Here is a 26,491-nt window from a genome sequence, read left to right on the forward strand (position 1 = left end):
CTTTCCCTCGGTTTTCTGGTCGAAAAAGGTCCTTTTTTCACCCTGTGTCCTAAGTGTTCTTTTCATGGGTACCTTAGACAGGGCACCCAAGTTTCGTTGTAGTTTGCGACAAAAAAACCCCTATTCAATCGGACTGCAGTTGTTGCTCTTTTTCGAGTCGATTGTCAAAGAGTTCAGGTGGAAGAAGGGGGATGTGTGGGTAGTCCTTGTGGTAAGTCGGGGGAAGAGGGGATGGAGCAGGGCCAGATCGGGAACAGACCAAGGGGACGGAAAATTTCAGGTAGGTGGGCCCAAGACCGGGCTCAGAGGGCGGGGACTTTCGGCACATGTTGATCATCGAACAGGGGCATCAGGTCAGCCCTTTCCTTTCATTTTGTCGGAAACAGTGCCTCGTCCTGCGGCTCCTTACTGTTGCGGTCCCGCCTTGGTCAATGTCGCTGGTGTTCCACGATCTGCAGTCAGGCCGCGTGCTCCCACATCCGGTCTCTCTCTCCTCCGACAGTGGTACCCTTAAATGAGTTTGAAAAGACAGTCTTTAGAGAACTGGTAGAGGAAGGTAATCACATAAGTCTATTTCTCTCCCAACTCCAAGCAACTGGGGAAACATCCATTACATTGAGATTTACAACCAACGTATAAATAAGTGATGATAGGTTCGCTGGATTCCCTACAACTTTCCATCGTAACTATTTCTTTGGATTACATTTGTTTAGTACCGTCACATCAGTTCCTCTGGCTGAGACCTTACTTTTCTAGTATGAGTCTTGCAAAGCCATACCGCTCTTCGGGGCTCTGCATTTTTATGAAAAAAAGTGCAACGTGCTATCACCTTGGCCTGATAGATATCTTTCAGAGGGGTGGACATAGGCTAAACAATTTCCACTATGTCGATGCATCCTATTTTTTCCGCTAAACATTTCACTTTCAACAGGGTTTACTGCAACAATTTCTTCATTTCGATCTAATCTTAACTTTGCAAACATCATTCTAATTTCTACATAGTCTTTTACAACCTAGCTACTTCATTAAAAACAGGGGGGTGGCTTGCGATATCTATTCAACTCATCCTTGAGGTGACCGGGGTTTTTTATGGAAAATGGCTAGGAACATAGCAGACTGGGGGAGGGACTATCGCTTTGCTTTGTGTCATAAGGGTGTGATCTAGCAGAAGGCTATAGTTCAGTTGGTATGCGTTCGGGGACATTCCTCGAATTTCTAAACTTTGCAGTTTGTTCATCAAAAATGATTTCTAAGAACAACGGCTGGTCTGTGTCAGTTGTAAGCCAACCCATCTCTTACAGTCGGGGGGTGAGCCACATTTTTCAAACTCTCGTTCGGGGCAGCTGATACAAAACTGGGGGGTGTTCTGAGAAGACGGGGAGGTTTCGATCACTTTTACTGTTTGGGCATTGAGACAATTCGGGACGGGGAGGGTCGCGTTACCTGAAGCATGTTTATCATAAAAGCCACAGACATGTGGTTCCCTGATTACGGGTCAGATTAGGGAACTTCAGTCGTCTTACCTGTCCTTTCTCTTCTGGCCAATCTAGTTTTTATCAATATTTAGCAGAAAGGAGAGGTAGTAACATGGCATCAATGTGATTTTATTAAGACAAATTTTGTGCAAATACTTGCGGTATTTGGAGCCAATTGGGTGGTGCACCATGGATGGCGGTTCGCCAATTAGGTGCCAGTCGTTATGAAGAGTGAGAGCGTGGAGGAGGGGGAGAGAGAGAGAGAGAGAGAGAGAGAGAGAGAGAGAGATGCAACAATAGGCTAAACAGTACACGTGAGACATGGATAGTGGTCGTGTACTAGGATAGGCTATTCAGCGCATTACACAACATGTGATACTACAGGTCTGTGTTAGAATTTAGAAAACATGCAGTTTGGGACAGACAAGCATTAGGTCAGGTACAAAGGGACATGTATTGAGTAAAAGGCACCATCGGGTCGCACTTCTCGCACTCTTGGTCCTTTGCCTAGTTAAGTCAATGTTTCAGTCGCATAGAAAGCATTTTCTCATAGGTTCAGACATACGTGACATGTGCTCATTCACGCAACACGGGTTAGGGGTGATCGCGCCCCATCAGATCATACAACTATTGGCTCTTTCGTTACAAGGGTAGTTCGTGGGCGTCCTTGGGTGCCATCTTGCTGCGTTAGTCCGCTTCGTGTATCAGACATGGCGTGGCTTCGGATCTTCATTATACCCCAGTCGTTATTCCAATGTAACCTGTAGGGGGAGGAAAAGAGGGGAAGGGAGAGGGGGACAGCATTCACGCATATCAAGTGTACGGGCACGAAAAGTCCTTTACTTACCACATACTCGTCTTATCTCCTCGGGATGTAATCCCTGGGGCCTTGGTTTCTGAAGCCAGGGCGGGGGCGGGCAGTGTGGTAAGGATGGCGAGCGATAAGTTGATCATGGGGAAGACGGTCCGAGTGTGGCATTATAGGTCGTGTGTAAGGAATTGTTAGAGATCAGAGGCGTTTAGTGCGAGGTACCCGGCTTGTAGATGTATCTAGCTATCGGGATCCTTAAATCATTCCCAATGCTGTGATGTCCTAAGGCATACCGGCTCTTCGGCCAACCCCGTTCCCTAGTACCTTCGAGTGCCATACCCTCATAACATTTTATCGTTCATACCGCTCTACTTTACCCGTTCCCAGAAGTCGAGGTCCTTCCCCATGCGTCTGTTCCTGAGCCAGTCGCACACTTGGTGGCAGCGTGTCGTGCTTTAGATTCGATCACCAATCCGGGGCTAAGCAACCATTTTCTAGTAACCTTAAAAAGAGAACAAAACAGATCGCACAGAAAACCCTCCCGCTGATCCCACATTTACAAAAGTATACGATACCTGTTCATAGTTTGAAAAAAAACCTTTATTTGCACAATTATTCAGCATGTATATACGAGAGTGTAATCGTATTCGGCCGGACACGGCGTTGGCTGAGGCGCGTACAGTAAGGGCGGGGGAGCTATTTTGCAGTATTAAAAAAACATTTCAAAAGCTTTTATTAGTTATTTGCAGGAAACTAAAAACATCTATCAATAGTTGAGGGATCAGGGGGGCATTCATTTCATTATTGGAAGCATAGTCAGATTAGTTGTAATCAAATTTCCTATATACATACCGTGGGCGAGTGTCATAAGCGACGTCATGTATCAGTTACAATAATATCATAATAAATCGTACATTGGAAACAACATTTTAACGGGATCTTTTTATATGTTCGTCAAGTGAACCCTCCCTCTTTTTCATCAAGTGTACAAAGGACCATATACATATCTCAGAACATCAAGTCTTATTAGCGAAAAACACCACGAGGCGTTCGTGAGTTCCTGTTGACACCGGCGCCATTTTGAGCGAGGCCGGGTTAGTCCGGAGACAGCATCAGGGACAAAATGTCTCCAACAACCGGCGGTTGGACCAGAGTCCCTTGCGGCAGTTCAAAAAGACTTGTGCTAACAGAAGGGGCAGGCAATGTGGACCATCAGTCAAAAAGGGGGAGGGAAGCAAAATTTCCCCTACCGGGTCACGTTGAGGTTCAGCCGGAGTTTGCTCGAATTCGTTAGCCCACAGTCTTTCAGGATGGTTCAGACTGAAGCTGGCGCCGACACGAGAGCACCACCATCTTGTGGCTACGTCGTGAGTGATCAGAGCAGTCGTTCCCCACCGGAAGCCTGTAGGGGCTGAGGGCTCCTGGGACTCTTGTAGAATCTTCAAGGTCGAGGAGATGCTGTCGGAGGTGGGGACTCGTGCCCAGGTGGGCAAGCGTCCTAGTTGCATAGACTTTTTGGGGCGAAAAAGAAGACGGAACTGTGCCGTGGGAGCAGGACATTCGGCTCGGGGCACCAGGGTGCAGCTGTGGTGCCTCCACCAGTACATTTGAGGGCCATCGTATGTCTTGTGCTGCGCAAATAGGGGTGCTGGCCATTCTGTGTCCGGTGCTGCGCAAATAGGGTGGCCAGCCGTTGTATGTTCTGTGCTGCGCAGGTAGGGTCGTCGCCCGGCTGGAGGACTTCTGCGCCGGGCCGGGGCTGGGAAACCTCCACCTGGGGAGGCGAGGGGGGCTCGTTCGCGCCGCCTCCCTCTCCCAGCCCACCCTGTACCAATTTCAGCGGAGGTATTCGTGATGGCCGGACCAGAAGATACGAGGGAGGGGGTCATCTGCATCCGCCCCCTCCCTACTCGTGGCCTGGGCCGCGGCGGTGAAGAACCAGGAATCCTAACCGCGGGACCATATGGGAGAAGAGGATGGGACAAGCCGGGCCCATGGTGCCTCCTGGACATCCCACCGGCGACCTCTGTGACCGCTGGTTGCCGGCAGGACTCCGCCCCACACGTGCTGAGTGTTTCACCTTCCGGATGGGCGTGACCGGCGACCTGTTGCATTGTGGGAACTTCCGGAAATATGTATTGCATTGCTCCTATTATTATGGTGTTACTTTACTGAAAATAAATCTTAAATTATATGACAGAGACTTGGCTTCCTTGAATCTTTTTACTACGAGAACCTTACTGCAGCGGGGGTAGGTATTTATGCCTGGGTAATGGGGGGTGGGGTGTCCACAAGAACAGTTTTCCTGAACGGGGGGTTGTCTATGCAAGCCTGTAATTGCTTTTGTCCACAGAGTGGGGTCAGCAGAGAGTAATCAGTCCCATTGCGCTCAAAGTTTGAGTTCATTAATGGAATGTGTACTAATCTGTCCGAAACTACTCTGTGCGTTGTTTCTGTATGTTATCCGAAAGGGTGGCTTTTGTGTTCAGGAACAGCAGCGGTAGTACGGGGTTCGTCACCGGGTAACCTAGAGCTTGACTGGGTTTCCCGTCTTAGCGTTGTTCGTCCTATGAGAACTCTAACATATCGCTGAAATCTGTCTGGCGGAATCTGTGCCATCGGGCGTAATCAAACGGGGTGGTTCTATCCGGCCTGCCCGTGTCAGTGTGATTCGTCTTTGTCTCATGCCTTTTCCCTTTCGGGCGGCCTGTTATTTCTGTCGGCCCTTTGCTCTTACCCGTGTTCAGTAGAGTCGGGCATTGGGCTTTCCAGTGTCCGGAATATTTACAAAAAGCACATTGGTTTTGCCCTAAGTCTGTTCGTCCTATGCGTAGTGTCGGGGGATTACTTTCGGGTCGTTGTGTCTTGGGATTGTCCTGTCGGTATACCCCTTTACACCGTTCCCTTCCTGTGTTTACTCCTTGGAACTGGGTCGCCGCTATCCCTTCCTTTGGCTTACCAGATGCGGAGGTATTTGTCTGTCGCATTTCTTTACCTACTCTGACTTCGTCTCTTTTCTTTCGTTGCATTGCTTCTTTGCGCCACATACCGAGACTGTCGAGCATGATGGGCGTCGTCTTACTGTTACAAAGGGCTGTTTCTAACGTTTCTATTTTATCAAGGTCGAAGGATCCTATCAGTGGCCACTGTTTCTCTTGGTTTTCTTTGGTATACTTATGCCACAGCTTACTATAGGCTATGGTAACTAATCCATATTTTGTGAACATGTCTTTATTAGGGGTGCCTTCCAGCGGAGCTAGATGGTCCACCTCTAATAAACGGTCCGGGTTGAACCAGCTACCAATCAGTGAGGAGAAGATAGGCATGACAGATCACTACGGGGACAAAAAGGTCCGTGTTACCTATCCTTCACTACCTGCAAAGACTAGACAGAATATTGCTATTCTACGTTGTTTGCAAATAGTGAATATCTCAAAAGCAAAATCTATTCTGACAATAAAAACAGGGAGCGACCCTTACAATCAATCAATCAGTCAATGAGTCAATCAACCAGTGGGGAGAATAAGTAGGCCCGCAAAGGTTTGCGTTACTTACCCTTTCACCATCTGCAAAGAGGAAATCTGTTCTTTCCTGTTTGTAGATAGAGAATCTCCAGAAAATAATCAGCGAACGTTAGTTCGGGTTCAATCATTTAATCAGTGGGGGAGAAGGAAATCTCCAGAGAACAATCTTCAAACAATCAATCAGTGGGGGAGAAAGATAGGCACGATGGATTACAATGGAGACGAAAGTCTGCGTTACCTATCCTTCACTGCTTGCAAAGGGAGAGCCTATTGTTTCTCCGTTTGCAGACAGCGAATCTCCAAATGAATCAACAAAGAGTAATACTAGTATTTTCCAATCAATCAAACAACCATTTCGTAATTCGTCGTGTTTACACGACCTTACCCGGACCACATGGGCTGTTTCTCGTCTTCCGCGTCCAGCGCCCGATCGTCCTCCAATCTCCGATATTGCCACGGCACTCCTGAGGGTTCCCAGTCAGGACCGTAGATCACTCGAGAGAGGTCGATTCGGAACCAGTGAAGTTCGGATGATCGGCTGCCAGACGAGGGTCTATTGGGCATGAGCTCTCCCGATCGTTGCAGTCGTTCACTCTGTCGTCAGGACCTCTCCCACTGGATCCACGTGTCGCTGATGGGCCCCATGTTGGGCGCCAATTGTTAAAAGGTAGGAAGCAACCAGTAAACAAAGATCCTTAAGTGTTGCCCGGCGGTGTCGCCTCTTTAACCCACAAAATATTAATCAATGAAGAGGCAGGCGCTGGGGACTGGAAGACTGGAAACAAGGGTTTATTCTCTCCGGATGAGAACACATCAGTTCAGACAGCAAGTATCGTCACGAGGTGCTCTAACCGCATCTCTGAGGCCTGGCCTCTTATACACGAGTTTATTGTTTTATTACGTTAAACACATCCCTGTCATTACTTTGATGTAAGGAAAGACATCCTCGGAATCCCCGCTTCAGGCCCGTTCCCACACACATTTACAGTTGAAGTCCCCACCCCGGTCACATCAGGTGATGATTATCGCGCAGCTGGACATTCCGCCGATTCACGGAATGTGTGAGGTTGATCGGATCTCATGGGGTGGGGGCTTTGATCAGCTCAAGGATCCTTTGATGGGGGGGGGTTTCCTACTGTACAGGAGGAAGGGGGTAATGACAGTATCCGCAGGGCCGGGTGGCGGCTTGGGAACGAGTGAGACAAACGGGCCCAAAGGCAAGAGGGGTGTTCTCAAGGGATCCGGGACCATGAAAGGGACGGAGGGAAGTGTCGCGCTGGGAACAGGATGGGGTTCCGAGGCAGAGCTGCGTGGAAGAGAGGTTTATGACCCAAGGCATGTGAGAGCGGGGGCTGTCAGCGTGCGGGGGATGTGCTTGTGAGGGAGAAGAGCCGTGCTAGGGGTCAGTGGCACGCAGAGCGTGGTTCTGGCCAAGGCACCTAAGATGGCGGGTGTGCATGCAAAAATGTGGCATCGAGGGAAAAGGCAAGATGGCGCAGATAATGTTTACCAAACCGTATTAATTTTCCACACTTGTGCTAACCCGTCCTCTTTTTATTTCTGCGGCTGCAGGCGTTTTCTTCATATCTCTTTTCACTGTCGTTGCCCTCCATGGCAGTGACCCTGTGCTCTTGCCACTGTACAGCTTTGGAGTTAGAATGGGTGTTTCTGTGAGGCTTGCACCTCTGTGCATACATCACCTGGTAATGGCGCTACCACGGGGCACTGCCATCAGGACATCAACCAGCTCAGCCACGACCGGGTCAGCGGGGCAGGATGAAGCATACTGTCTGCAACTGGTCAGGGAATAGCGTCATCTTTCTGAGGAACCCGGTCCCTGCGTGCATTTGTTCGAGCCCGTGAGTGCTGAGATCCCAGCAGCTGAATGGAGAGATCCCAACCGAGTGCAGAAAGCCTGTCGAGCGCTCCACCTCTGCTGCCCTTGAATGTAAGCCCATCTCCCCGCCTGCAGATCATATAGTCCATGAGGTAGATCAATTCCCCATATCTTAATCACTATGCCCATCACCTCGAAACCTTCCAGCACAAGCACACAGTTCCGAATATTCCTCTACCCTGTTCCTCTTACGTAGAGCGCTATTATGCTGCCTAGCGGGGGTTGGTTGCAAAGTACAAGCCCTCATTGGAAAACAGTGCCAACTCCCAGGTGTGCAGAGCTCTTAGCCCCTGCCAGTTGCCAGCTTTGTACTTTGGGGCAAAGCTCAGAAACTTTAGTTCGGAAGGCCAGAGACTGACTGCACAGAGTTGATAGTGGTGGTCAGCCACCTCCAGGTAGCAATAATGAGACTACACTCCGTTTGGAAGAGGAAAGACCACAGGTTATTATCTGCTTTCGCTTATAAGCAATCCATCATATTTTGCTTTGTGCCCTACATTCAAAGCAGCAGTAATGATATTGTTTCCCTACCTGGTTATCTTTCATTGGTAACCCCTTTAGTTAATCAAGCATACCCAGTAGTTAATTTGTTTCAGGAGACCACTGCAGATTGCACCACACATTGTTCCTGCCAGCGCTACCAATAATAGTAACAACACAACTCCTAACCATCATACTCCTACAAGTGTGACAATTCTTTCTATTCAAGATCCCCAAAGCTATAAGAATGGCTTGGGTGGCACATATCAGTGATTGTTAATGTATATTAAATTAATAAACAGCTGTTGTGATAATAACCAAATTTGTCAGACAGCACACCATGTGGAAGACTGTCACAAGTGTTGGTGCTAAGAATTAAGTGCTGGTGCAGAGCACCAGGAACCACCAGCTCAAATTAAGCACTGAGCTTACCGGGTGGCCGTTCACTTTCGATAGCTGCCACTCATTCAGTCAGGGACCCGGGTGACCTGTCCTTTCTGGTGGCTGTGCTTCTACGGTCACCATGCCAAAGAAACCATACATCATTACAATCAGTGAATCAGGCATGCCATGAGGCGTCCACCTTGGGTAGTTCAGCCTCAGTCAGTCGGGCACACCGTAGGTTATTCACTTTCAGTGACAGTGCTTCAACAGTCACAATGTTACAGCAGCCATGTTTAATTCACTTTGATTCAATCAGACATGTCTGCTGGTCATCGACTTGAATTACGGTAGCCAAACCTCAGTCAGGCAGACATGGTGAACCTTCACCTCCTGTGGACGTGCTTCAAAATTCACCATCTTACAGCTGCCATGTTTCATTCACCTTCAGTTAATCAGGCATACCAGGTGACCATCCCCTTCTGGGAGCTGTGCCTCAGTCAATCGAGCACACTTGGTGGACCTCAACTTCCTGCAGGCGTGCTTCACTCACCTTCACATGGACCAGGCCTACCACGTGGCCAGAACCCATCTTATACCACACCCTAGAAACCTTTGGCTCTAAAAGATAATAAACTACTGTCAAAACAAAGACGTAGCCACATAGGGATATCCTTTTAAAAGTACGAATTACCAGGAAGGGGTGCCCCATGATGTTTGGCGTACCTTGCACCCGCTAGAGCGCGACTACACCTATTACTCCGCGGCTCATAAGACCTACGCGCGCTTGGACCACTTCCTCGCTTCTACCTCCCTGATGCCCCAGCTCTCCTCGGGGGAGATTGCTCCGCGCTCTTTATCCGACGACGCTCTCATCTCCGTGAAGGTGTCGGGGGTAGCGGCGTGCGGGCATCCGGGGGCTGGCGCTTGCGCGATTCTCTCCTCAATTCCACCTCAGTGGTGGAGCGCCTGCGAGACACGATCACACACTACCTCGCCACTAATGACGTGAACGGCATGTCGCTCAGCTCGGTATGGGAAGCGCTTAAATTGGTGGTGCGGGGTGACTGTATAGCGGTCTCGGCATCGCTAGCTAAACTACGCAAAGGAAAACAAGAGGAGCTTGAGCGCGATGTGCAGGGGTTAGAGGCGATCCACAAGCGAACTGGAGCGCAGCGGGTCTGGAGAGAGCTGGAGACGAAAATGCGCATGCTGAAGCATTTAGACCTTGACCGCGCCGAATACGCGCTCTTGCGCCTGCGCCACAAATTTTATCTTAGCTGCGATAAAGGGGGCAGAATGCAGCACACCGCTTGAGGGCCCGTATGCAACAGGCGGCCGTTCCAGCTATTAGGGACGCACATGCAGTAGAACAGTCGGCGGATGGCCGCATAGCGGAAATCTTTCAACAATTCTATTGCACGCTGTACACATGCGACCCCCCCTGAACCCGATCGGGTGCAAGCCTACCTAGCAACTTGCGGCGTCACGCCCCTCTCCCAGAGCTCGGCAGCATCTCTCGACGCAGAGATACGCATTGAGGAGGTTATCTCTGCTATTTCACGCCTGAAGACGGCCAAGTCACCGGGACCGGACGGTTTCTCGGCCACTTTTTATAAGAAGTTCTAGGGGGTGTTGGCACCCTTCTTAACGCGCCTCTTCAATTTCTTCAGGGAGACGGGAAATGTGACGCCCACTATGGCTGAGGCGGTTGTCACGGTCATCCCCAAGGCCGGTAAGGACGCGAAGGAATGCGGCTCGTACCGCCCCATCTCGCTCCTTAACATTGACATGAAATTGTTCTCCGGTATCCTAGCCGCGCGCCTTAGCCCGTTTATGGATTGAATCATTGAACCCGATCAGGTGGAATTCGTCCCGACGCGACAGGGGGGTGAAACACCAAGAGGCTCCTGCATCTGATGGACTCGGTGCACCGGGCCCGTACACAGGCCTGCTTCCTCTCCATAGACGCCGAGAAGGCATTTGACCGGGTTGACTGGTCATACATGTTTGCAGTCCTGAAAACGTTTGGGCTGGGAGACACATATGTCAATTAGGTTCGCTGCCTCTATGCCTCCCCTAGGGCCGCGGTGAGGGTCAATGGCTGCAGATCGGAATATTTTCCTATCACACTCGGGACGCAACAGGGCTGCCCCCTGTCGCCCTTGCTCTTCGCTCTCTACATGGAGCCGTTTGCTCAGCGCCTTCGGGACAATGAGGCCGTACATGGGATCCGCTTTGGTGCTGACGAACACAAAGTGAGCCTTTACGCTGACGACGTGATCCTGTCACTCACCCAACCTCACTCCTCTTTGAGACACCTCTCTCGTGAGCTGTGGGAGTTTGGTGCGGTGGCCGGCTTCAAGGTCAACTACTCCAAATCCCAAATCCTCAATCTTTCTGTGCCGGCGGAGGATGTTCGAGATCTTCAGAGGGACTTTGACTTCCAGTGGGTCCACACGGACATCCCCTACCTGGGGATCCAATTAGCAGCCACGATTCCGCAGACTATCTCCCTCAACTACTGGCTCCTTCTTGACCAGACGGCCAAGTCTGTCTCGGATTGGTCCTGGTTGCAGCTGGCCTGGTTTGGCCGACTGGCTGCGATAAAGATGACGATCCTCCTGCGTATCCTCTATCTCTTCCAGATGCTGCCCCTGCGCCCTCCACCGGGAGCCCTGAAGAAGTTGCAGAGATTGCTCACTACATTTTTGTGGAATCATAAACGTCCCGAGTTGCGTTTGCCCGGATGACAGCACCCCGAGACGAGGGTGGCCTGGGCTTCCCTTGTGTAGAGGCATATTATCAGACTTCGTGCCTGCGCTTTATCCTCGAATGGAATAGGCCAATGTCCAGCAAGCACTGGCTCTTTATGGACCAGACGGTGGCGGGCCGCAACTTCTGGTGCGAACTCTGGCTCCCGCGTAATCATAGGGCCTGGGGCCTGTACTCATCTCCGGTTACTTCCCCAACGCTGGCTGCGTGGGATCGGCTGGCATACAGGCATGGTTGGACCACCCTCCCGTCGCCTCTGACGCCTATAATAGATAACCCGGAGTTCCCCCCGGGCTACGCCTCACCGGTGTTTCAGCGCTGGAGGGAGCTCGGTTGTAGAAGAGTGGGCCACCTCTTTCAGCCAGAGGGGCTGATCCCATTCTCCACCCTCCGCCGAGAATACTTTGAGCTGTGCGAGTCAGATGCCTTCCCTTACTCACAAGTCGCCCACTGGGTCACGCTGCCTGCTAACATAGCAGACATGTTGCGCCCTATGACAACCTTAGAGCGCTGGGTGGTCTTTAAGAAGGATGACCGCAGGCTTATTTCCGAACTCTATGCCCTAATCATGAAGCGTCCACACACACAGCGCACCAAGGCGCAGGTTCGATGGGAGACGGAGTTGGGCCGCCCACTGACACGCAAAGAATGGGACAGGGTGCACTATCGCGCACACCACACTGCCACTAATGTGGCTGGGGCCGAAGCAGCCTACAAAATGGTGTCCTACAGGTATCATACACCGGCTAGGATTCACGGGTGGGATCCCAAATGCTCGAGTCTTTGTTGGAGGGGCTGCGGTGCGACAGGTACCTTGACACATTTGCTTTGGCACTGCCCCAAGCTAGTGCGCTACTGGCGGGAGGTACTGGATTACATAGACAACGCATTTGGTATTGAATTTCCCAGGGCCCCGGAGCATGTGCTACTAGGTCTCCCTCACCCTAAGGCGTTCCACCTGCGCTCCCCGCGAGGTAGACAGGTAGCCCTATCTCTATTGGCTGCGCGCTTAGTTATCCTTGCGCAGTGGAGCTCCCCCGCCGCCCCCGACCCGAGAGATTGGTGGGGGGGGGGGGGGTAGGTTTCTGTTTCTTTGTTGGTGTTTATTTTTTTTTCTTTACAAAAAGCAGCATCTACGTACAACTTGGTTGCACCATCCTGCCGACAGTTTATCTTCGCCGGGTCGCCCTCCGGGATCTAGACCTTATGGCTGTGTTTCAATGTTGTCTACCTACGCTTTGCCGGCCTGTGGATGTAGGCAGCCCAGCTGTGTCTAATGATATGTCTCTGCTGAATAAAAAATGTTTGATTCTAAAAGTACGAATTACCTGAGGGTAGCAGAGCAAATGGATGGTTTGTATGTTAGATACCTTTTTCACTCTTATTTTGATTCACATACCCTGAGCAGCAGCACTAACAAGTAGGTCCTGAAGAAAGCCGCTGCACTTCTGTGAGTGTGACTAGGCTGAAACATCTCGACCACATATTGAGACTAACTGTGGCTATATGTTTTTACCCTTAAATTGAGGGTCAATGTGTGACTGTGAAAAGGGAGCGAAGTCTTGAAAATCAGAGTTTGATAGTCAACTTATACATTTATTTTTTTAAACTGTGCCACAAGAAACTGACAAGAAGGACGAATGTAACAGTAAACCTCCTTAAGTGGATGACCTATTGGGAGTAATTTACAATATCATTGAGGCTTAGTGGTCAGTATTTAAGCTCATGTTGAATGCTGTGCATCGAACCAAACTACGAGAATCAATCGTAATCCAAATTACAAAGATAAAGTTCTCTTATTTTATACAGTGTAGTAATCTCTGTGGATGTGATATAGATAAGCAATATCATTAAAGAATAACAAACATATAATGGAGGATGTTAGAAATGGAATTTTATTTGGCTGGCTAGGGCATGTGCCAAAGCCAGGCAGAAACCACCACTCTAGTCAGGATAAGGGAGTTACACTCCTAAAATAACCCCTGCTCATCCCCTTGGTCCAGAAGTTCCCAAACTGTGCGCCGCAAAAACTAGCCAGGGGCGCCGTGGTCACAGTAGCTGAGCAGAGCACATTATGAAATGCAGGCCGAGTGCACTTTGTCTGACACCCACTTGCTGGCACTTAGTGACACACTTGCACACATGGAGCATTAATGCAGGCAGCTTTCAAATGTGTTCTGCTTCAGAAACTTTCCCTTTCACCACAAGAGGCATCCTGTCTGTTCATGCGTTGTCCTGCAGAAGAGCCAGTCTCTCAGCCATCGGTGCATATTAGGGCTATGGGTGCTTTCCGGATACAAACATGCGCTGATCAACTGGTAACCACCAGAGAACTCTGGATTGATTTAAAAATCCAAAGCAGAAATGTACAGACGGCTACAGGATGAAGGTAGCATGTCATTTTGTGAAAAAAATGCGTATGCTCAGCTTTACAAAAGAGAGAATAGCGTCCGTGCTGTACCAGTTGGCCTCACAGCGTCCGCAGAACCCGCTCTTGCTTTCTCTTTTAATCCAGAGGAGATAATCAAAACTTTTCACCACGAAACGTACAGGAAATGTACTCCACTAGATCTAGATAAGGGAGATGTTTATCAAACAGGCAGGGTGCTGCCAAGCTGGAACTGCCTTACTGCCGGCTGTGTGTGTGTGTGTGTGATCTTTGCAATTGGAGGCTGCTTTAGAGCGCACCTGATCCTATTACATGATTTTCAATACTTTTCACCTTGTAGCTGCAAAAACTGCTGGTAGCCATTGCAATGTTGTTTTGGCCAGTATTTCATTTCCAGCATTGTTTCGGTTATTTGTTGTTAATTTGCAATTCCTAAAAGCAAGTTCTAATAGCAGTGTATGTACCGATGCAGAAACACTTCGCCCTTGTTTGATATCTTACTCTGGTAATAGTAGGGTTGTAGTCCAAGGGCATTCACTAACAAAGTTTAATAAAAAAGTATAAAGCAAGCATGAACTGGTAGCAGTTATGAGCAGAACAGTGAGAACCTGGTAACGGTGCAAAGCAGCTGGCCTTCCTACAGAGTATTTACAAAATATAAAGCGGATTGGGATGAACTATGGAGCAATGAATTAGGGTGGGGTGAACGCACAGGGATGTTGGGGAGGAAGAGAAGAAAGCCATTCCCCCTTGTGGGATGCTAAACGGCAATTGAAAAAAATGTCTCTGGCAGCAGTGGAAGGTTGCAAATTATCCAATAAAAAGGATGATAAAGAAGGAAGGCACTAGTAGTGTGACAAATAGAAAAACAGGGAAGAAAATCACAAAATGAGTGCCATTGGTATGAGACTAAAAGTGAAGATGTGAGCTTACAGTTTAGTGAGTACGGAAATGCTATATTGTAGTGCGTATTGAGGAACTGTAAATGGGAGAGAGTTGATGTGAGTGGGTATAAAAATGGACAAATAAGGCACAGGAAGAAAATGGAGCATGTGTGGCAGTAGTTTCCAAACTGTGTCCCTGGCTGGTTTAGGCTGCATCTGTCCAGCTCCAGGCTGAGCGCTCATGAACAGCAAACCGATGCAGTCACGCATGGCCAGAGAGCGCAGAAATATTGTGAAAAGCGATAGTAGACATATCCTTGCATTGCACTCACTATTCTCCAAATATTCATCCCAGTTCTTTTGAGGGATTAAAAAAATGCAAGTACTACAGATACCACAATTACATCCCCGGTCAAAAGTAAGTAATGTAATGGGGAGCCGCCGCCAACAGTCAATTGGTCAAGGGAGCCCTGGATCAAAAAAGTTTGGGAACCACTGCCTTGGTCGCTTGTCAGAAGCAGTCAGGCTTATCTTAGAGGCAGTGTGTAAAGCATTTGCACATAACCAACAGTAATACAGTGTAAGCACTACAAAAGGACACCACACCAGGTTAGAAAAATATCCAATATTTTTATATACTTAAGACAAGACCAACAAGCATTGGGATAGCCAATAGGTCTCTTTTGGGACCTTATAAGTATTTAGTTATGCAGCACAATATCCTTGGTGCAACAATATCAACTGTTGCATGGCTAAACACTTATAAGGTCCCAAATGCGAGACCTATTGGCTATACCATGTGATCCATCAAAAAAAAAACATAATTTGCCATGGTCAACGTTAGACTGTTTTGTCAATGCCCACACCGACATTAAAATCAGAAGTTACCTGATGAATGTTAATATTACATGAGGATGGTCAGTAGGTAATCCTTAGGAAAATCTTTAAATATTCATGATGGAAGGAAAGCAAGTATTGCATGGCTAAATACTTATATGGTCCCAAAGGCGAGACCTATCAGCCATGCTCAGTTAGTGTTCGGCATCACTGATATGTCTGTGCCCTGCTTGTGTGCCACCGATTCTGATCTGCCTGTATTCTCTGCAGAAGTGGAGGAAAGGGAACATGGCCTGGGGATCGAAGACTTACCAATTGTGCTGGAGGGACGAATGAGACGGCATCCTGCCCATTTAAATTTCGGAACCACCATCAGGCCTTTTATGAACTCCTTTCCTTCATTACAGACAATATCCCATCGCGGCCGTGCTTGTTTTTTTCACTCCCCACCTCTCCTCTCTGACCATGCCTCCCTCCTCCCGCCCCGCGCCTCTCGTCTTTTTCTCCCCAATCCTAATGATTACCTTACAATTTTTGCACTATATGGCCCGTTCTAGCTAAAGTGGATGCGTGTTGAAATTGACCTTTTGGCAGCCGCCTTGTTAATATCTTTTCCTTCCCTCATGACTTACCTTACTTTTAGAACCATTCGAGAACCGGTAGGAAAAAATGCCATCCTTGCATACTTAATAAAAGAAAATAACTTCGGGTAAAGTTTGCGCTATATAAAATCACATTAAATTAAAAAAGAAATCGTTCTTGTTTTGGCGGGGCTTTGGTGGCGTTGTTAGGCGCTTTTCAGTAGGCTGTTTCAGGGGGACTAAAACCAGGCTACAGCGGCACATGTTGACTGCTTCTAAGAGCCTTCATTAAAGGTACCTCACTACTGCTGTAATCGTTTTAGGCAGTTTGTTAATCTCCATTTAGTAAAGAGTGCAATTTTGTGTGGTGTAGTGGATTGTACGTAATTGCTACACTTTTGCACCCCCTCCCTTTCCCTGCTGTGCCTGAGATGAACCGGTGCAGCTTTCTGTGTGGCAGGCAACGCCATATCCCGTAGGCACGCCGTAAACATGCTTCTGCGACCAAATGACCAATAAAAGGGGGAGGGGATATATGTATATCATCTGTTTTCTGGTTAAATGGCCATGACCCAAGCTCCATGTCACTTAATTGGGAAACTGTACTAGTCCAAGGATCCTTCCTTCTCCGTTAATTTTCATTGCTCCCTGGGAAATATACACTTTACCCCCTCATCACTTGTGTAGTTTTGTAATTCATCTGTGTCGTGTGTTTATTATTCTAGGTTGCCCTTCTACTCAACTTTTTCACCCTTCAGTTCAGACAAATAACACACCAAAACAAGTCTTAGTGCAATATGGAAGGAAGCATGTTGTTAACCCCGCTAGATCAAACCAGTTTGGGCATGTTAGCCAGAGGCCTGCAAAAACTTTAAACCTATCTAAACATTGTGACCACCGCCATTACTTAAACAAAAAAAATGCTACATTCACCCTGGTGGTCACCTGAGGCAAGAGAGCTTCATAGGCTTCTTTCCATGACCTATGGAGCTGTTTTCTCAAAATAAAAGGTACTTCTGTTTTGCCTATGCTTAAAACCTTAAACCCAACCTTCCTCCTCCTGCACCCTGTAACATCCAGAATGTTTGTTATAAGGAGTTATCCATTTGTATTGATTTTTCAAATTTGATATACTGCAAACTTGACCCGATGGTACCAGAGCACTTTACAAAACTTCCACAGACATCATTTAGAAGGAATACACAATAAAAATAGTAGGCATACATAGTAATATAGAAGAGGGTGGAATAGGTAGATGGTCAATATAATGCAGATGTAGCGAGTAGAGGTTGGAGGAATTAACGGTTATTTCTAGACATAGTGATGCTCAGGGTCTTTGATGGTTGGAGGGGAGGTGCATAGCTAAACAGTTATACGGTCCCAAAGGCGAGACCGTGCCAATGCTTGTTTCAATTAGTTTTAGTCATGCTGTGCAAGAGCCGCACTGCTGTACAGCATGGCAACAACAAGGCCAAAGCCAGTAACTCTTGTAGGCACAATTTATTGGCTGTGCTGGCTTGCCAGTTCTTCTTGGCTTTAGCAATACCAATCAACATTTCAGAATAGCGTCATTATTGTGGTCCCTTTAAATATGAATTATAGCCACAGACTGCTATCTCTCACACGCTCAGAGTTTACAAAAGCCTTTTCACCCAGACTGATCATTGGTTTGATATCGTTCATATTGAGGTAAGGGTAATGAAGTTTGAGGAGTAGCCCATGCAACAACACCCCTATTTTTCTGATTTCAAATATAAATGGAAGGGTACTGTCTGGTTCATGCAAGTGTTCAGAAAATTTATTCACACAAGAAACCAACTTTTTTTGTTTTCGGGATCCTAATTATGTAGACTTCTGGTTTAAAAAATATTTTTTTGGGTCAGGAGAGGATCATGCCTGGTTCAGAAATGGCCGCTTTCTCCTGAGGCTGCGGTGGTGCTCCCTATCCTGGGCTCCTGCCAATGGTTTTCTGAGTTCCGGGAACTGCATCGACTGGTGGAGGGAGTGCACAGAGGGGCGCACCCGGGGCCTGTCTTTGGCCAACGTGAGTACAGTGGGAGATTGGACTAAACCAGTGAGGCAAGGTAACTGGGAGTTGATGTGAAGCAGCCTTTCAATATAGTGCTGTCTCCATAATGTTCAAAAGAGAGTATTGGCTGAGATTGCAAGTCAGGCGTCGTCTCAATGCTGGTACTGGTAGAAGGCATGCATCTGTGGGATTTGCTGTAATTTCGAGTTTACTGGGCCAGAACTGCAACCCTGGGAGAGGTGGAGCAGCAGTGATGATGTGGCAAGGGAAGGGACACTTGTGAATTTGTAAGCAGGCTCAGACTGCAGCCAATGGACGAGACTCCCATGGGCAATGCTCCAACAGTATGACTGACATATTTGAGAAAAAAAGATGACCAATGGAGGCCGCTCGTGTTGTTAATTTTGATTACTTTGGTAGATCTAGGCATGTTTGGAAAGGCTCCGTCCAATCAATCCACAGATACCTCCAAAGGCTGTCAAATGTAAACCTAACAGTGATTTAAAAAAAAGAAAGGACTTTTTTTAAACTCCGAAGCTACCACGTCTTGAGATGAATCCCACTCAGAGAAGGAGTTGGAAGATCCTCATCTTGCCAATATATCACAGCAAAGGTATACAAGGGGAACTTTCGGGTTCCCTTAACCCCCATCCATGGGAACATTAGATCCCAATTACTAACATTCTTTAATAATGTAGAGATCTTTGGGAGTTCTTGTTCGAACCAGATAGGAGGTCTAAAAGCAGTCAGATTTCATATAGAGGGTTAGGATTTCCTTAGTGGGAGGAGTACCGTTGTTGTGGACTTGGAGGGAGCTAGAGTGTTAATTGGCCATGATGTGTCACAGGCAACTCAACATAGGTGACCAGATCTGCATATTCTTTAAAAAATACTAAATAAAACAACTGATTACACTGGGCTCTAATGGCTAGGCTATGGCACCAGGAGAAATTGAGAGTGGAATGTGGGTACAGGAATTCTAAACCTACAGAGCCACACGCGACCACGGTTCTCCTAGGTCAAGGGTCCACTTTGTGTTCTAGGAGGCATTCCTTTCTTGTCCACTATGGGCGGTTATAATTTGTGTGATACTGAGCTCCTGCTAGGAGGCGGTTGTTTGAGATATTCTTCTTGAGTTTCAAACACTCGTCATAACCTACTGTGATACCAGCACATTTTTGATCATATCATACCCTTTACAAACTTATATCCCCCTACTGTTGTTCTTGGGGGAACAGGTAGTTGATATTTCTTAACTGGGAAAATTCTCTTGTTCCTTATATTAAAAATCGTGACAAGATACATTTTTTCTCATGTCCTATTCTGTCTGCGTTCAAGGTTCATTTTTGTTCATATGCTGTCTTATTGCAGGTGAAACAGTGAGTTTTCTTTGCAATAAAATGTCTTTGTATTTCAACCCCTTGAGTTAATTGCACTACAAACCTATAGTGTGATCATCTTCTGTAACAATGTGTAACGTGTAATCTATGTAACCTTCCTCATGTAAAGTGCTCTGATACCTACGGGTCTAGCCAGCGCTATATAAAACTCAATAAATAAAAAAAAATCAGTTCATTTAAGATTAAAGTACAATAAGTTTGACTGTTTTTCTTTCTGTCTCTTCTAGGCATTATCCTATAGGGTTGCTATTTGACTTGTTCGCCTCAAATACAGCTCTTCCTTGGAACATCACAGTACACTTTAAGGTAACAGTATAAATTGAGCCAATATCCGCATTCTTTCGCAAAACAAGTGTTTTTTACGAAGAAAAAAAATGTCCTGCCAGATTTGAGCTGCTGCTTCTCATGTATTTAGTGGCATTGTGTTTTGTTCCTTCCAGACTCAAAGCAATGACAATAGGAAGACTTTTTTTCTAGTGAATAAGTGCTTAGGGCTTGATTTGCAAAAGTAGCTTACACTTTTGGGTAAATTTACACTTTTGAGTAAGTTTACCACTTGTCAGCATTCAAAAATTGCACTTGTTTTTAGTAACTTACATTTTTGTAGTAAGTTCAGCAATGCACATGGCCAACCACTGGTACTACAACACCCTCTCCTAGAAAATAAGGTAATGAAGTAGGGACTTGCTAAAAACGTGTACGTTTCTACAAAAGTGCAGTTTGTAAATTCTGAAAATTACTGAACTTTCTCAAAAATGTAAGTTATTACAAAAGTGCAGTTTGTAAATAGCACTTTATAATACGTTTTGTAGTATTAAAAACTTTCTACAAAGAGTAGTTTGTGAATTAGGCCCTTAGTGTATTGTTTCCGTTGTAAGAGCACAGCATCATCATATTTTAACTTCCCTCTATTCAAAACATCAGCGTTTTGACTTTTCTCCTGGTAGGTGGCTTGGGACCGTCTAGAATGTTTACAGCAAGCAAAATCTCAGCAGGGCTGTTATCCATGTTGTAAGGTTCCGTATGGCTGCATTGTGTGTCAAAGTCCTGCATTGTTGGTGCACCGGTGGCTTCCACTTGCTGTAATTTGACAAAATGTTTTCTGCTGCCAGTACTTCCATTAATACTTCCCCTCCCTGATGTAGAGAGTTTGACATTTCTCGTCCTTCTTCATTTGGGATATGTTGTCTATGTTAGGATAATAAGCTGCATTTCTCTCTATGTTTATGGGTGGTAGAATGGTGTTTAGTGTGGTGTGTGTTAGAATTAAATCCTTTCAGAAAAAAATCAGGTGATGTTGCCATTTCTGCTCTGTGCCGAGATCTTAAGGTTGCACACTAGTGATCTATCCTCCACTGAGCAATATTTTTGTAGATGAATCATACCTACAGTGTGTAACAGCATAGCTTTAAGATAATTTGTCAATCAGCACAGCATTAGACACGGATTATCTACCACAGGGGCATACTTCAACCAGAAGCTCAGTGATGGCAAATAGTATCCAGATCGCTGAACAAGCAAGCAAGCTAGCCTTCTGTTTGAAGGTAGATGCTGGAAAGGTTTCAGCAATTAAAAACTGGGTCAACTCGTATTTGTTCAAGCCATGTTTACTAGCTAAAAAGTGAACTCACTCTCTTACTCACTCTCACCTATTCTTTCCACCAATTCATTCTACCCAATACTGTATGTTCGTGAAAATGCATTTCTATAAATTTATTAAGTGCCCATCCCCACTTTGACATTTTCCCACAGGGACCACGAAATGTCCAAAGTATGTCCACAATACAAAGAATACGGTCCATCTGTGCCATATTCCCATGACTAAATATTGCACGCTTCTACTAAATATTGCACGCTTCTAGATGGAAGGGGCCTGCCACTGAATTCTTTGCACAAACTTTGATGTCATTGGTTCATATCTTATACTTACAAAGTTGCTGAAATGATTTCATTTGAGTCACAATTATCGGGTGATCCTAACATTTGTTATCATTGCTTTGAGATCCAGGAGTGTAAACATAACATAAAGAGTTAGCTATTGCAAATCCTGCAGTTGATGTTAAAGCCATTGCAGATAAGTGAAGATTAACGCTGTGGAAAAAAATAACAATCTTAAATATATTAAAATCAGTGGTTTTCTGTTTCTCGTTCCATTACCTCTCATTCATCTCTCACAAATGTACTCCTTCCAACCTGTTGCCCAGCAGCAGGTTTTTTTGCACTCACTTGGGAGTTATGTAGCTTTGTACTTAAGTGTGTTATATATATATATATATAAAATCTCTATCAGGAGAAAGGCACTGGATTCGTGTGGCTGATACATAGCCGTGTCCCGGTGCCAGTGAATCTCCTTCAAGAGTAAATGGGCAGTAAAAGTGGAAGTCTTACATATTCCCTGGTGCAGTGCCTCTTGTGCCGAGGTGAGTTGGTAAGGATCAGAGCAGCTGAATGTTCTGGGACGTTAGCGCTACAGTGTTTAATGCCTCTCAGATTTCCTCTTCTTTTTATACCTCTTGTGATTCAGGGGAACTGCTGGTTTTCCCAAATGATAGCAAAGGCCTGTCACCTACTCTACTTTTTGCACTGAGAATCTGCATCTTCTAACTTGGTAGTACTCATCCTTCCCACTGCCATCAGGCCAGCACAGAAGCTGTCCACAATCAAGGAGGTAGGGGATGAGCAGGCTAGGATGACAGAGACCACCTACACGAGGAGCTTGGCCCACTGGAGCAAAGTGAAAATTCGTCCCCAGACCTGCACCCAAGGAGGAAAATTGAATTAACAAAAATTGATGAAGGAAATGCTTGAATTAATAGCAAGCCCTGGTTATTACTCTGGGTTGTATCCTGGTCCTTCGTGTTTTTGCCCACCATGCCACATCGGATTAGAGCTAGCTACATGCAAATCAGCATAGGTCCTGCTGAAATGGAAAAGTTCAGCCCAAACTGCCAAGCCAGGCCCTCTCTCAACCGGTCTTGGGCTCCCAATGTTCCAGCTGACATGGGGTAAAGCTATATCCTCCCATATAGACAATGAGGCGAAGTTACTGGGAATGTGAAGGAAGAGAATGTAGCTGTCAAGAGTTTCTCCCTGAAACAGGCAAACAGCAGGTCCATCATGCCCAGCTGTGTGCTTCATTTATGACACAAATGTGACCGATATACTTCCTTGATCCCTAACTATGTCCAAGAAAAGTAAAGTTCATGTTCATCCTGGGCAAAGCGACAGTGGAGAAGAAGCCCTGGATTTTCAGAGATTATCCTGGCTGGGAGATTAAAAATACAGAGCCATGTTTCAAGAGTAAACATGTCAATGTGTTTTTTAGTGGTAAGCACAACTAAACATTAAAAGAAACATGATGTGATAACTAAATTAACAAGTAGGAAATTGATGGAATCTGAAATCGTAATGCAGAGCATCTGTTAAAGAACCTAAAAGGATGCACTTTTTGTAAAACCGTTATTTGTCTATAATATGCCAAACAAAATGCAGTGTGCAAAGCAGTGGTACAAGAAAATCCATATGGGAAGCATGGGTACAGCTGCATGTGGCGAAATGTCTAACATCAATTAATTGAACGACAAATCAATGAACATAAAAGGCCAAAATCGAAAACGGTCTATAGCCCTTATGGGGCTTGTGCATAAAGAGAAAGCCACAAGAAACAGAACATCAAGGGACAGTTACCCAAAACGAAGCAAACAGGTGGCAGGGAAGTGTGAGCCAACTATGCGTGAGGTGTATTGATTAATGCTTGTTGAAAATTTTATTTGTAACAGTAAGTTTGTTGATCGGAAACCTTCTTTGACTTTATTGATCGCGTACTTCCAAAGATGTTCCCCCTAAACATGCAACAGTGTTCTGTGATTCTTTTAATAAACAAGATTGTGTCCAGCTGCTACAACTTGTGCAGTTTGGTCATTCTTATAGATCAATTGTGGCGTTGTATGATAGGTCTTTCGTGTCAGAACACCACACCAGAGCACCAGATAGATTCAAAATACCTTCAGGTAACATCCAGGTAGTCCCTATAGACTTTTTGGTGTGTTGCCAATGGTTGTAAGACCGTGTTTTTCAGAACCAGAAACTCAGACAGAAAGACCTCTGCTCTCCTTGGATGTCAAAGAGGTTCTGAAATAATATCTGGTGATACGTAAGACTTTAGGGAACCCAACTAATCGTTGGTAACTTGCCCTTCTTCCATTAAGGTTTAAGCCTTCTCAGAGTAAGGCATAGCCACATCGTGTGTATGCTAATAAAAATATTTTTTTCAGGGGGAAAAAGCCTCAGAAAAAATAATACTAGGTAAACAGTCCCCCACACATGCAAGAGTAAAGACTCAATCGACAGCACGATTGGCTTCCCTGGCAGCCCTTCATGATGAAGACGTTCCTCATCTTTGCAAAGTCTTAATACTGACACGATCTGAGGCACAAGTGGGACTGACTCAAGGCATTGTTTTGATGAAAACTCATATATTCTCCTTCCTAGGTAACAGCTGCCTCTGTTATTCTGAACATTTGAATCAAGGGACGATGCAATGCTGGAGAAGGAAAAACGTTGCTTACCAGCAGCTGTGTTTCCCTAGGGTTGGTATCTACCAGTCCCGTTTCCCAGTGAGGAGAACATTGCTGGAACGGTACTCTCTGTGCTAAAATTTGACGTGTGCCTGAGTGGCGGACATTAAAGCCCCTTCATTCAGTGACTCAAAGAACCAGCACAAAGCATTGAGGTGGATTGTTGAAAGTGGTGCATGTTTATTTAGAAGGATTTTCCGCCTGACACTGATGTGATTCTGTGAAAGATGCCAACGCGAGAAAACGGTAGATAAAGCATGTCACGTCTTTCTATCGATGCTTAATGATATCATGATTCCTGGGATATTCCTTTTAAGATTAGGCGAATAAAGCCAAGAGCACTGTTTGTGACCACATCACTTGTGTTCATTAAATATTTGCTAGTGTTGAATAGGTGTTGCTGATAGTCAAAGTAGTTTTGAGCTGCATGTCTTTGCTTCAAATCAATAGGGCTCTTCAACCAAACTGGAATGGAGGTCTCAAAGTAGAGGGTTACACTAGCATCCGTCTAAATAGATCTATCTTTGCCCTCCTCCCTGAAATTGTTCTTTCTAATGAGAATAATGTTGTCATCACTGCTAGAATCCTCCTTCAGTCTCAAAGTTTTCGAAGAGTAGAAAAAAGTACTCCGCTGTAATCATTTATCGAAAGTGGTCTGTGACCATTCCCTCCCTTCCATGGGCCTGACAAAGTCACATACTTTTCCAACTCAGTTTAAAATTCGTCTCTGGGGAACTGGAGTTTACACCTCCCCTTATTTTCAGGGAACATGTGTTCAAGTAGAATCAAAGACCCGTCAATAGAATTGCACATTGAGGCGGGCAAATGCAGAAAATTGAATGCTAAATGCACTAGGTAGTCCACGTAAAGAGTGGGTTGTTGTCCTAAAAATAAAAAAGATGTATAGCTTATGGTGATGCATGTATCCACCGATCACAAGTTAATAGCCTAGTCAAAAGAGCGTACCAAAATTCAAGGAATTCCACTCAGGGATAATAGTGGCCAATAGATATCGCGTGATGTTGTAAGAAACTAAATGAGAATGACATCTGTGGGCATCAGCATGCAAATGGCAGTACACATGTTGAGGCTACAAGTGTATAAAAAAGTAGGTGACATTTTTAATTTAAATACATTGCTCTTTAATATGCACAATGTGAATCTGATGCTCATGAGGTAAATGTGCTTGACTTGAGTTAACAGTTATGTGGAACAGACTCTTTCCGAGAACTGTTAATGGGTTCTGCTTTAAATCCTATATTTTTATATCTTGCATTGTTACTACATGCTCTGAAATGGATGTTGTGATTTCCTGGTTTCACTCCTGTTTTTGATGGGATTTTGTTTCTAGAATTTTCCTGAAAAAGACCTTCTCCATTGTCCTTCCAAGGAAGCCATTGAGGCCCATTTCATGTCTACGATTAAGGAAGCAGACGCCTTAAAGCACAAAAGTCAAGTCATCAATGAGATGCAGAAAAATCACCACAAGCAACTGTGGTCGGGTTTGCAAAATGGTATGCTTGTACTCTTTCTCCATTCTTGATAGCATTTTTTTTTTTATTCATTCATATACATATATACATATATATATATATGTGTGTGTGTGTGTACGCACATATATAACATATACATATATATATATATATCATTCACCATTTGCTCAGTTCGCGCTCCTGGCGCTGCTTGCTGGCCGTGTGTGACCCCACGGGCGAGCAACCCGCCACAAATATCCACAACACTTCCTTTTGAGAAAGAAATGGGTCGCACATTCAAAGCTGTTTATTTCATTTGGTTTTACCAAACAAACACACCAACGCGTTTCGTTCTACCGTAGAACTTGTTCAAGGTGCCGCCCCTGTGGTGCTCCCTGTTTTTAACAAAACATTACTTCATGATGTCATATCCTGTGATAGTAAAACTGGGGCATTATGGTTAATGTAGTGCAAACAATTTAAGTGAAAAGTGATAGTGCTACAGTTCATCGTGATCCCCAAAAACATCTATATATATTATGAAACAATTTTAACCAAATTAAATTAAACATACACAAGAGGTCAAAAATTGATTACTTTTCCAAATGAATTAATTTGCAAACATTTCCGCCTCCAGTGGCGTAAAACTTTCATTCTTGTGGCGTAAAACTTTCATTCTTGTGGCACAAGAATGAAAGTTTTACGCCACTGGAGGCGGAAATGTTTGCAAATTAATTAATTCATTCATGCTCAGCTCTCCATGTTATTTATTGGCCCCATTTACAACAGAAAAATATGCCCTCAGCCGGGGTGAGCTACTTTTTTAAATGGGATCAATTTAAAGTGAAGTGTCAAGCCTTTAATGCTCATTGTGTCATAAAATTAACACTTCATTTAATTTTTTTCCCTTTATGTCATTAACTTAAGCCATCATTTTACATGGATTTAAAAAAAAAAATAAAGTACTTCTTGAACTTGG

The 26,491-nt window shown here is 45.6% G+C and overlaps 1 protein-coding gene across 2 annotated transcripts in view; it reads left to right on the forward strand.

Annotated features, from left to right (window-relative positions):
- Window positions 1–26,491, forward strand: part of ATG5 (autophagy related 5) — a 599,844-nt gene that overhangs the window by 200,579 nt on the left and 372,774 nt on the right. For both annotated transcript variants that reach the window (XM_086926702.1, XM_086926703.1), the window contains exons 4-5: window positions 19,691–19,769; window positions 25,392–25,554. In XM_086926702.1, coding sequence (XP_086782828.1) covers window positions 19,691–19,769; window positions 25,392–25,554 — 242 coding nt within the window. The remainder of the gene's footprint in view (window positions 1–19,690; window positions 19,770–25,391; window positions 25,555–26,491) is intronic.

The sequence above is a fragment of the Lissotriton vulgaris genome, chromosome 6 (assembly GCF_964263255.1).
Source record: "Lissotriton vulgaris chromosome 6, aLisVul1.2, whole genome shotgun sequence".
Lineage (NCBI taxonomy): Eukaryota > Metazoa > Chordata > Amphibia > Caudata > Salamandridae > Lissotriton > Lissotriton vulgaris.